This window comes from Solanum dulcamara, chromosome 3 (assembly GCF_947179165.1).
Source record: "Solanum dulcamara chromosome 3, daSolDulc1.2, whole genome shotgun sequence".
Classification (NCBI taxonomy): Eukaryota; Viridiplantae; Streptophyta; class Magnoliopsida; order Solanales; family Solanaceae; genus Solanum; species Solanum dulcamara.
This window is the reverse complement of record NC_077239.1, coordinates 77,768,018-77,781,158: the sequence shown is the minus strand read 5'-3', so window position 1 is coordinate 77,781,158 and position 13,141 is coordinate 77,768,018. Positions and strand designations below refer to the sequence as shown.

The following is a 13,141-nucleotide window of genomic DNA, read 5'->3' as shown; positions in this document are numbered from 1 at the left end:
AATTAACGAGTTATATTTTGAATGGCCAATTTTGCCATTTCTATGTGTAGGCATTTTAATACGAAATTTTCACTCGCACATCTATCTAAAAAATAATAGTCAGGAAGTACTCTTTTGTATATTAATAATATACATGTTTTATACATAATTGGTGTATATTTTTCGTATATTGACTAACAGGTGTAATCATTTGTTACTTAGCGGCCAAATATATTAATTACTCTTTAATTTAATACTTGCATTAAATTTGTATTAAATAATATTTATTTGGTTGTAATTTATAACCTGCATAAAATTCAGCATTGTTTATCTCATGTTTGGTTATTGTTTTTTCTTCATTATCATAGTAAAACATGTAAAAATCTATGTATTATTTTATGTGTTATCAAATGTGAAAAAATAGTAATACATACATTAAAAAATTAAAATGATCAAACTAATCCTTATAATAATAATAATATTTATTAAGTAAACAATTTTTTTATTTTTCTACGTTAAAGTAAGAGAGAATTACATATAAGTAAATACGTACATATACATTACAGTCAGGTGCCCTATATACAACTTTGAAAAGTTATAACTCAAAAATAATAGGCCAAGATTCAACATCTAATTCCAAATTGCCCGAGCCTACACCCTGAACATGACTGACACTCAAAAACCATTGTTGATCCCAAGCGAATCTTTGACCTAACAGACTAATCAGCGGAAGACTAAATATAATGCGGAAGCCTAAATATATTTGGTGGTGAAAAATATATTGTAAGGCTATCCACCTTTTGTTGAACAAACAAAAATAAGTAGGTTTATATTTCGAATATGATTTTGTGAGAAATGTAATTTTTTATTTTATTTACACTTGTTAGAAATAATCTAAGGAGAATGTTTGTACAATTTGAAGTCATCTAATGGAGATTTGGCGTTAATTTGAACAAAACTTGCAGCTGGAAATCATAAAAGAAGTTCGTTTACACACGTTTATACACTTTTATACAAGGTTTTTATGTTATATACAAGACATGTACATAACATTTCAAACTTCAAATTTATTTTTTTAAAATTGGGACTTTGAATCTTCAAGGCAACTAGACAATGACCTTCAGTGGTGGAGGTTCTCATTGTATTCTATTATTAGTTACTAGAGATGTTTTTTTAGTTTTTCATTTGGTGCTCAGAGACCACATTAAAATATCGATTAAATTTGAATTATATGCATTACAAAATTCATTCGAGGATGGCGCTCATGGACGTAGCTGGAAGATCGTTGTTCAATAAACTATTACAACAAGGATGTTTGTACACGATTCTTGATGAGGGAGAAGAAAAAATTCAAAAAAATAAACTAATGTTGAGCTAAGGATAACAATGTAACCGCTTTGCTATATATATATATATATATAAAATATCCTTTTATCCAAAAAATAAAAAAAATCACATCGCCAAACTAAGGAAAGAAAGTGAAAAATGGATCAATTTTGATAGTAATATACCCCAATTGACAGAAAAGGTATTTCAATATGTAATCTATCAAACAAAATATTTAACAAGAAATATTCTTTGTATTATGATTCATGTATAACTAATATTTGCATTACTAAATTTGCGTTTGGACATATAATATGAAGACATAATTTTAAATCAGCGTTTGGACATGCAATTTGAGATAATGATTTGAAATCATATTTTCAAATCCCAAATTCTCTAAAAACATGATTTGGGATTCCAAATCATGATTTTAAATCTCTTTAAATGTAAAACTTGACTTATATTTTTTTATTTTGTAAAAAAAATAAAACACATCATTATAAATTTTGCTAGAAAAGACTCATGTTCGTCGTAAATAGGTTGTTCGTACCATGTAAAAATATTATATTGAAGAACAACTAGTTATGATAGCTTTTATCTATAAAAGTTACATAAATATATGCGATTTTATAGCGTTTTAGAATATTCTGATATCTTGTTTATGAATTATGATTTGTGTTATTGATAAGATTGTATAAGAATGTGGAAAAATTCGATAATTTTCACTTTTCACAACTTGGTGAATTTTTATATTTATGAAACAAATACAATTTAAAAAAATCAAATCACATTTTCAAACAAAATTTTAGTTTCAAATTATAATTCCATATCGCATGTCGAAATGAACCCTTAATGAACGCCAAGTTTGATTTAATGATTTTAAAAGCTAACCATTGTTTGTTTAGTTTTCAAGAACAAATATTGAAAATTCAATTATCTCTTGATCATGTAAATAACAAATACTTTAATAGAAAGTTAAAGTAATAAGTCCCTTTTACAAAAAATTAAACCTCATAAAAATCCTAAAAACAATAATTCAAATTATTTAACCTTCATTTCCCCCCAAAACACACACTTCTTTCGTGGTGTTTTAAACAGAAAAGGAAAATAAAACTGAAAAAGTACCATTTTATTCGATCCGTGTAGTCGATTTTATAACTCTTCTCAGCCGTTGATAAGTTTTAATCGAATGGCTGATATTCAAACCTATATCGATCCGCGTCACTGTCTTTTTAACCAATAAGATTTCATTAATTCCCTTTATATACCATTCGAAGTTTGAGCCAATTCATCATTTCTCATCTCTCAAAAAAACAGAACAAATTTTCTTGCATCAATTGAGTACTACTGCAACAATGGTGTCTGCTACTGCAACTGTGAAGAAAACTTCTGCCCCGAAGAAACCCAGATCTCATCCTCCGTATGTTGAGGTATTATGATGCTGAATTCTCTCTTTTTTTTTTGGTAAAGATTGGAACTTTTTGGGTCTAATGAATTGAATTTGTTTGATTTTGTGTTAAATTTTTGATTTGGGTTGTGAATTTGTTGTTTAAAATGACGGGGTTTGTGTTGCAGATGATATCAGAAGCAATAACTACGTTGAAGGAAAGAAGTGGATCGAGTCAAGTAGCGATAGCCAAGTTCATAGAGGAGAAGCAAAAGGATTTGCCTTCAAACTTCAGGAAACTCTTATTGGTTCAATTGAAGAAGCTTGTTGCTTCAGGAAAACTCACTAAAATCAAGGGCTCTTTCAAGGTTTCCCCTGTTGTGAAGCCAGTCGCCGTCGTGAAACCAAAGAAGGCACCTGCAACAAAGAAGAAATCCTCCTCCTCCTCCACCGCCGCTGCCGGTGCTGCTAAGCCCAAAGCCGTGACCCCGAAGAAGAAGGTTGTAGTGAAGAAACCTGCCGCCGCAGCAGTAGCAGCAGTAGCAAAGAAAGCTAAGAAGCCTGTAACTGCTCCGGCTAAAGTGAAGAAAACTCCGGTGAAGAAAGCTGCAGTTGCTAAAGTGAAGAAAACTCCGGCTAAGAAGGTTGTGAAGAAGCCAAAAACTATTAAGACTCCGGCTAAGAAAGCGAAGAAATGAAGAAATTAGTTGAATTGGGTGTTTGAATCTGTATATTACTTTTACATTTCTCTAGTAATGATATCAACTTCACCCCTTTTTCTTCTTGGATTTTTAATATATTTTTTTTCTCCTTCCCCTTTCGTTTGCAGTGTGTTACTGTTAGTATTGTTCTCCATTGTTAGGGTTTGTTTTAGGAGTATGACTTGTGCTCTATCGTTTTCATTCAATAGTAACAGATTTGTATGAAGAACAGTGTTAGTAGTATTATTTTTAATCGAGAAATTACCTCTATTTGTGTTAATTCATTTGCTTAATTGATGTCATTTCCCTTAATTTTGCTTGTTCTTATCCAGTTTTTTGTCATTCTAGCTTAATCTATGAATCTTTTTCATTAGTACTCTATATTTCTTTTCCTTGCAACATTAAATATAGAGAAGATATTACGCAATTTATATTATTATTATTATTATTGTTTTAATGATATTTGTGTAAGTTTATTTGAAAATTTTCCCTCCATAATAAGATAAAATGAGGATTAATATTTTTGATAGTTTCCAAAAGTTGACGGAATAACAAAATATAATTGTGTTATTTATATTTAAGAAAGTGTTTGCTCTTAAATCTTATTAAAAAAATATAGGGAAAAGATTAATTATTTATAAAATTACAACATATTTCGTGTTATTTAGAAGCAGTGATCGAAGAGAATTTAAGTGTATGTGATTTTATGTCTAACTCGTAAAGATTGAAAAACAATTTTTCCTCCAAATTTTTTTTTTAAAAAAAATTAATGTGTGTTGCCGTTTTTGTAAATGGTGAAACAATTACCTCTAATATTGTTTGGTTGTAAAAATAAATAAAATATAATTGCAACAATATTTTTTTTGGAAAATCCACCTAATGTTTACTTTTTTGTTAGGTAAATAATTGTCTAGCTAAATAATAAGGTACTATAATTAGGAAGTATCAATTCTTACCATAAAAATAAAATAAGGAGCAAATAACACAAATATCGTAAGTTTTGATTTTAATTACATCGAGACACAATAGTTTCACAAATAGAAAAATATCGTTTGTTTTGCTAGTATATCGGGATACAATAGTTTCACTAACACACAAATATCGTCAGATTAATTTGTAATTATGTCGGAACACAATGAATTCACAAAACACGCAAATATTGTCACTTTAGCTAGTATATCGAAACACAATAATTTTAAAAATACACAAATATCATCAATTTAGCTATTAATTATATCGGAACACAATAATTTTGCAAACACACAATTATTAATAATTTAGCTAGTAATTACGTTGAGACACTATAGTTTCGGAAACAAAACAAATATCATCAATTTATCTAATAATTATGTCGGAACAGTAGTTTCTCAAACACACAAGGAAGTAGAAATCTTTGGTCATTGATCATGGAGCAGTTACTCGGGCCTAGCCCAGCCCATTCAGCACAAAACCCTATCGTAGCTCTAACCCCACTTCATAGTCCCAAGAAACCCTAACTCCGACTTCCTCCGCCGCAAAAGGTCGCCGATTTCCATCTCCACAACCATGGTAACCATCTCCTCCACCTCAGTTGACCATTTATTTTTATTTATTTCCCTGTTTTAATGCGTAATAAGATGTTTTTCCTCTCAATTTTGGTGTTTTGAAAACAGGCGGACGTTGAAGCCGATGTGACGACCGGACAGCCAAGGAAGAGGACGTTTAAGAAGTTTAGCTACAGAGGCGTTGATCTCGATTCTCTTCTCGATATGTCCACCGACGAGCTTGTCAAGCTCTTCAATGCTCGTCCCCGTAGAAGGTGTTCTTTTTTGCTAATTTCATTTTAATTTTATTCATTTCTTCTTTATTCATAGCAGTCATGTGATTTATACTGTTCATAGTACGGTTAACCTTATATAATTCTCTGTTAATTTGTAAAATGTACATATTTAATTTTAGTTTGATTAAAGCTTCAATTTCAAATTAAGGTAACTAGTTACGGAATTCGATATAAGTATTGTGAAATGCTACTTTTACAACTAATAGTCTTTCTAAAGTGTTTGAGATAATAGGAGCTAAGACATGCATATGCATCCAGAGTATTTGTTTTATGGATTTAAGTTATATTTATCACTATGTCAAGCATACATTTGTATTTTGATGTCAAGACTTCTGATCTTATTTGCTACCTTTGATTTGTGCAGGTTCCAGAGAGGTTTGAAGAGGAAGCCAATGGCACTGATCAAGAAGCTGCGGAAGGCGGTATGCATATGAATTATGATATTTGTGCTCGTACTTGTTTGTGCCATCACTATCAATGGCATGTTGATCCCCCACCTCCACCCCGGAAAAAAACTTTATACCTTTTATAGTATGGATATATCTGTCGGTTTATTATCTGCTGTTCACCTTGTGATGCCTATTACTTCTGTAACATCTGCTATATGAAATAGTATTTTACTAAGAGGCATCTTGTACTCTATCAACAAACGGGTAACAGTCAAAACATATTGCTTGCTTTAGTTGATCTGTCAGAAGTTTGGTATATTATTCGTGTCTGAGAATGATTCTGCATATGAACATCACATGTTGAGAAGAAATGGTATTCTATATATTATGATACGATTCATGCATACTGTATTTCTTGTTTCAATCTGGACTGTTTTCATTCATGCATATCGTGTTTCCGAGTTCTTGTTTTACTTTGGCCTGTTTACATGTTAGTATTGACTTCTATCAACTTTGATATTCATCCTAAAGGATCATTCATATAGTGTTGAATTTGTACTAAACAATTTGGTTTAGATCTCCATCAACCTAACTGACTTAAGTCTTGAGAATCTTTCCATATTCGCCTCCTTCTGATCCCCTGTGTAAGTTATACAGATGGAGGTGATGGACGGGGTGTAATGCTTAATTCAATTTGGCGACTTCACTAGTGAAATGCCTAATTTAGCCTTTTTGAGAGAATCTATTGTTAATTGGCTTGAGCATAACATCCTAGAATCAATAACACCCAACAAATATTTGGATCTAAAACCTGACCTATATTTTTATTAGTGTATATGATTGGTTGCTATGTAGATTGATTTAGAAACACTGCCAGTAAGATTTCATGGTTAAAATATTCTATACTGATGGTAATTGATACGTGGACTTGAAGTGAAGATGATGACATTTATCTCAATGCATGATCATAGATGTAATCCTGTGGATGTATGGAGTGATGGTTTTAGCGGATTCTGCGTCTACAATGCTACTCCCAAGTTACTGAAATGTATAGTTTCTTGGTTTATCGAGTTACCTTTTCAGTTGATTGTTTTCTCTTAGCAAAAATATTCGTATTGCCTATTATTCTTTTTCACCTGCACCTACTAAAAGGAGCATTTTAATGCAGAAACGCGAGGCTCCACCAGGTGAAAAGCCAGAGCCTGTCAAGACTCACCTGAGGAACATGATCATCGTTCCTGAAATGATTGGAAGTGTTATCGGAATTTACAATGGAAAAACTTTCAACCAGATTGAAGTCAAGCCTGAGATGATTGGTCACTATCTGGCCGAATTCTCTATCTCATATAAGCCTGTCAAGCACGGTAGACCTGGTATTGGTGCTACTCACTCGTCAAGGTTCATACCGCTCAAGTGATTTGCCCGTCGTTGTCTACTTTTCTTCTGTTCTAGCCTTGTCAGAGTCTTTTTTATTTTTTTACCAATTTTGATGTGAGATATGGGTTATATAAAACAGTTTTTGCTGTAGAACTCGTGCTTTGCTGATAACTGATGTTTTTGACTCTCAGTTTCGTCTGTTTGATTTGAGTAACATATGAACCCAACAAGTAAATTGTATTTTTATAAATAATTTTGAAGGACATAAACTATTTAATAGAAAAAGTGCTTATCAACACCTTTTTATCAAATCAAGCTAACAAATTATTGTTAGTTTAAACACGTAAAACAATGAATGTTAATACCTACTGCTGGGCTCATAGTATCTCAACTTTTTAACATGTATATTTTCTTTTTGGGAAATCTATGCTTTTAGTTTCATTTAATTCTAATCCTTGTTGTATCTGTTCAAACATATTTAAACTTTAATTATTTGAAATGTACATTTTTGATTCCTCTCCTTATGAATCTCCACAAATTTAACTAACTATTAGGCATACATCATTTAAGTACTCATATCTTTTGTTAAATTTTATATTGCTACTCCATATTAAATATAATACAACTTACGAATAGTCAAGATGTTACATATTTCTTACCTAATGAACCGATAACACACTCTTTAATAAATTAAGAATTGAATTTCGTTAGCCATATATCATAAAGACCAAAAGTAGAATTTACTAATAATTGACGGACCAAAATTTTCATAATCCCTTTATTTATATAATTAAAAAAAAATCAATGCTATTGAGACAACAAAAACATAGATACAAATTAAAGGGAAATCAATTGGTCAAAATGAGACGGCAAATTAGAATTTGTTGGTGAGTACAAGTTGCATCATTCTGTGTGATTTAAAATTTAGCTAATAATACCAATGGGCACGAAAGTTTCTTTCAGCTTCAAATAGAGTATTTTGCACTGCTTTTTCTATCTCTGCTGCTCCACTCTATCACAAAAATATTGACCATAAATTTGTCAATGAATGAGACAACTTGGCAAATATTAATAAGGGAATGAAGAAAGAAAGAAAGAGACAAGCCATGAACATTTTGTGGCTACTGTATTTGTATTTGACTGAACATGATTTATTTTTTTAAAATAAAAGATCGAAATTTGTTAATCCGACTAATTTAAATTTAAACTAGATAGGTCTTCAAAACAGGATAAGATGCTTCTTACTATCACTCAAATTAATGGTCATAACACATAACTAATTTACATATGGTATTTGTAGAGGTGAATTAATAATTTAAATTTTACAAAGTAATGTTTTTAATATGTATTTAGCAGATTTTATCATCACAATACAGATTAAAGGGCAGCCCGGTGCACTAAAGTTCCTGCTATGTGCGGGGTTCAGGGAAGGACCCGACTACAAGGGTCTATTGTACACAGCCTTACCTTGCATTTCTGCCAGAGGCTTGTTTCCAAAGCTTGAACCTGTGACCTCCTGATCACATGGCAGTAACTTTAGCAGTTACTCCAAGGCTCCCCTTCATCATCACAATATAGATTTTGAACAAAAATTACTTAGTTCTATCAGACATGTATATTCAAGCCTATATCCGCCGCAAAGAGGGAGAAGTACACCAATATATTACCTTAGTTTGTATTTCAATCAATGTTGAAAATTCTTGGTGAGAGAAACTTGATTGTATGGAATTTGCTTTGGTTCCACAATTCTTCAAGCACTTGAGAACCTCTAACATTGAATCTACACCACAAATTGGATAACCAACTTTTGCTTTAATTTTTGCCTTGTCAAATTCCTCCTCCTTTTGATCACTTTGTGCTAAAATCATTTGAAGTTCATCATTTCTCTTCTTTAAATTTTCCTTGTATTTTTGTAGCTCTTCAATTCTCCTTGCTGCTGTTTGGACTATAGCATTCTTCTCACTCTGCAATTAATCACAGTAAGAACTTGTTAATTGAACCTTAAACAAAGATGTTTAACAAATTGCAATGAAAATAGTGGTAGAAAATGTATGGCTCTTTAGTTTTTCTTTCTTTAATAATTAAGAAATACAACTTCTAAAAGAAAAAATTATATAGGTCTCTGATTTGAGCATTGAAAATGGAATCTTCTTCGGAAGGGATCGTTAAACTCTTATATTGGACTTTCTATGACACGATTTAGGACTAATTAAGATAGTAGTCGCATTTCAAATATCATATGATTGAATATAATAAAAAGTATTGGTACTAATATGTAAATTTAATAGTACAAGACTTAGAAATTTGATTCAAGAAAATAAAAAAACACTACTAAAAATTCTGAATTTTCAATAAAATTTTCGTTAAAAATAAGAAATTTTCAATGAAAAGTCTGTCTGAAATACTTCTGACAAGCCAAGCCAATTTTCCACAGATTTCATCAAAACTTTGCCTTTTTTTTTAGTAGGAGTACTTGGTAATGGAAATGCACTAACCTTGGTACCCATAGGAAGCAATTTATACAAGTCCAAATAACTTTGCTTTAGCTTTTCTCTTCTTACCCTCTCTTTAATCATATGTTTATGAACTTTCTCTCTATCCATTTTCATCCCTTGTCCATTTTTGGGACTCCAATTCTTCTTCAAGAACTCCATCATCTTCTTGTTCATGTTCCGATGATTCATCGATACATTTCCACAACTAGAAACTCCAAATCTTGCAATGGATTTGCTTCCAAAACTCACGAAAGCACTTTGGTTCACCACAAAATTATTATAATCAACTGCATCATCACAAAACCAAGAAACTTGAAAGAACTCTTCCATTGCTAGCTTTTTTTCTTTCTCCTTTTATTGGGAATTTTAAAGTTTGGTTATTCTAACGGCTACCATCTAAAACAATGAAATATTTTCAGAACCTATCTTTAATACAACATGCTATTTTTATTATATCAGACTAAGCATAAAAATCCAATGTCTCAATATCCTTCTTTAGCTTCCAGGGTCTCTCTCTCTCACACATATATATATATATGATATGGTTTGATGGATTTTAGCATATGGTTTCATGAAATTCCCATTTAACATGTGGTCAAATAATGTTGTAACTTGGTCTTTAATTTGTCTTGGAGAGTTTTCTTAATTCAATAATTGGTCAAAGTCTTCTACTTGATGGGGAAGTTTATTTTATTGTGCTAAAATCCACATCTTTACTAAGTAAAAAAGTATATTTAAACTCCCACAAAATTAACTTTTGGATTTACTTTGATATTTTTTAGTTAGGGATAATTACGCATGATTCAATTTAAGGATTTAGTAAAATATGTTTCTTATGGTTTTGGATATTACACGACATTTTATGTATTGTTTAATTTCGTTTGGAAGTATATGACAAAAAATGCATAAAATAAACATGAAAAAGAAACTTATGTTAGTCTTACTATAAAAATAACCTTTAGCGGCAATAAATATACACATTAATAAAGAGTGTAAAGTCTTTACGGTATTAGTTAATGACCATTATGTCGCTATAAGCTTTAAGGACATTTACAAAGAGTGTTAATTGCCACTAAATACATATTTAATTAACGACAATTAAGTTTTTATCCGTTAATTAATTGCAGCTAAAGATCATTTTTGGTGTAGTGTTTGTTTAGACTTGTCTTTTCTGATGTATTTATTGATTTATTTATTTTATAATACTTTATTTTGTTAGTTTTTGTTTTGGTTTCACATTTGTGTCCGGAGCCCCTACTAAATTCGAATTGCGCACTACAGGGCCCATTCGGAGGTGGCGCTCTCAAAAGGATTTTTTCCATACCCAAGGCTCAAACCCGAGACCTCTGGTTAAAGGTGAGACAATTCCACCACTGAACCACAATCCATGCTGGTGCTTTATTTTGTTAGTTAAGTTAGTTGAAAGTTATGAATGGTATAACAATAGAGTAGTAAGAAATTTAGTTGAAAAATATATAAGATTTATTTAAAATATTTGTAAAGAACAATATTTTATTTAATTTTTTTTTATGAAGAGTGTTTAACTAATTATCTAAATGACGCTAATCGCTATATTGCTACGCCTCTAAGCGGAACAAATAATATATTTGTTATATATACAAAAGAGAAAAGAGTCAAAAATGTCCTTAAACTATTTGAAATTAATAAAAATGCCCTCTGTTTATAGTTTGATCCAAAAATGTCCTTATCATCAATAATTTGGTCCAGAAATACCCTTACTGTTATTTAATGGGTCAAAATGCCCCTATTGTTACAAATGGATCAAAAATCCCCTTTTTCGAGTAAATATATTTTTTTTAAGAAAAAACAAATCTTGTTCCTTATAAAAATATTACTTTAAGAAACTTTATTCTTGTTTTCTTTCTTGTTAAACCACTTTAAGTAATAAAAATGTAGAAAATTATTTTATTCTTCTTAATCTAATTTTATCAATTAAAAAAGAAAAAATTCATGTACTCTATGTTTTAACAAATAATATATGTCATATATATAAGATCATAATAAATTTATTATTAATTTTTATTCAAATAACGATAAAAAATAATTATAATAAAATAAGAAATATTTATAATTTTATAATTTTTTTCTAATTGAAGTAGAATAAACATTTCCTAATAAAAGAAATATTATTAGGAAAAATATGTGTTCAAAAAGAAAATAAATAATATATTTATTTGAAAAAGGATATTTTTGACCCATTAAATAATAATAGGGGCATTTTTGGACCAAAATATTGACGACAAGAAATATTTGGACCAAAATATAAATAGAGGACATTTTTGTTCATTTCAAATAATTTTCAAACATTTTTGACATTTTTTCCCTGTACATAATAATAACACCAATGTATAAGGCAAATTTGTCCACTTTTAGGTTAGAATATAATTTTATAGTTTAAACTTTAGAATTTTACTTGTATTAGTGTAAAGTTTATACAACTCAAAAGAAGTTTAAAACTCTATTCCCTTTGGCTGTGAGTTTTTATTTGTTAAGTTAAAAAAAATGGTATTTAAAAATTAGAATTGTATTTGGTCATGAATGCAAGTTGGAACTATTTAATATTACATATTAACTGAATTTCTAGAATTTTTTTCATTGTTTAAAATAGTTGAATTGTTGAAAGTTCAAGAAAAATATTTGAATCTTTTCCATGTTTACCCTTTCCATTAATAAAGTTTTGTAATTTTCTGGCAGTTAAACTACACTACTTACAAAGTTATACTCCAATAAAGGATTATTCGTATTTATGATTTCACATTTAATCATTTTTATGAGGCTGATTAAACAAAGTGGTAATAGGAGAAAATATAGTTCAATTTTTTTTTGAATATTTTTCTTAATATGTGTGCATTACCTTAAAAATTCAGTTAATATGGAATGGAGAGGGAGTAGTAATTTTTTATATTTTATGAATAATTTAGTGGATATTTGAATTGACTTATTTTCAACGACTTTTGACTTTTAAGATATTTTTGAGTTTTGGAAGTGTTCGAATAAAACAAAAAATGCTTAAAAAGTACCAAAGAATATAAATCAAAAATCAAAAGTTGCGTGTTCCTAATTTATGATTTTTGGCTTTTAACTTATAAGCCACTTAAAAAAAGCAAATTCAAACATTCCCTAATAATTAGAGTGAAAAAAAATAAAAATAACTTTGTTGATATATTTCAAATTTCGAAATTCAACTTTATGATAAATTCCAAAATTTTATAACCAAATAATTTCCAAAATTCAACTCTAAAAAAGAACTAAAAATATTCACGGTCAAATGAGCACTCTATTGCTCAAATAATTAATCATAATAATAAAAGTACGATGGAAGGATTATTTTATATTAATTAAATTGGACCGTGTATGCTACAAGTCAATATATAGTACATAGTTATTTTGAAATTTGTCTACCAAAGTGGACTCTCTTTTATTATTCCCCCAAAAATGTGCGCTAATTACTAGTGGTATGTATCTTATCCATAAAGTGTGAAGGATTTATATTTCTTTATCATGTTAGTAACTTAATTAAATAAAAAGAGTCAAATGGTTTTGGCACCCACTACAATATTGTATTTTAATTTTGTACGTAATAGATTTGAAAATAAAATGTGGAATCTTTACAAGTATTTTTTTTTCTTTTTACTAATTAAATTGTA

At 29.7% G+C, this 13,141-nt stretch overlaps 3 protein-coding genes across 3 annotated transcripts; 2 read left to right on the top strand and 1 right to left on the bottom strand.

Moving 5' to 3' along the window:
* Window positions 1-2,593: 2,593 nt before the first annotated feature.
* On the top strand, window positions 2,594-3,654 carry LOC129881846 (histone H1-like). The gene is made up of 2 exons (XM_055955954.1): window positions 2,594-2,735; window positions 2,881-3,654. The coding sequence occupies exons 1-2, from the start codon at window positions 2,661-2,663 to the stop codon at window positions 3,388-3,390; spliced, it is 585 nt and encodes a 194-aa protein (XP_055811929.1). The 5' UTR covers window positions 2,594-2,660; the 3' UTR covers window positions 3,391-3,654.
* Window positions 3,655-4,772: 1,118 nt separating this feature from the next.
* LOC129883093 (40S ribosomal protein S15) lies at window positions 4,773-7,289 on the top strand. Its single transcript, XM_055957663.1, has 4 exons — window positions 4,773-4,941; window positions 5,046-5,191; window positions 5,577-5,634; window positions 6,770-7,289. The coding sequence occupies exons 1-4, from the start codon at window positions 4,939-4,941 to the stop codon at window positions 7,016-7,018; spliced, it is 456 nt and encodes a 151-aa protein (XP_055813638.1). The 5' UTR covers window positions 4,773-4,938; the 3' UTR covers window positions 7,019-7,289.
* Window positions 7,290-7,833: 544 nt separating this feature from the next.
* Window positions 7,834-9,938, bottom strand: LOC129881845 (transcription factor bHLH92). Its single transcript, XM_055955953.1, has 3 exons — window positions 9,474-9,938; window positions 8,646-8,942; window positions 7,834-7,990 (listed from the first exon to the last, which is right to left on the bottom strand). The coding sequence occupies exons 1-3, from the start codon at window positions 9,801-9,803 to the stop codon at window positions 7,907-7,909; spliced, it is 711 nt and encodes a 236-aa protein (XP_055811928.1). The 5' UTR covers window positions 9,804-9,938; the 3' UTR covers window positions 7,834-7,906.
* Between the last annotated feature and the right edge of the window lie 3,203 nt (window positions 9,939-13,141).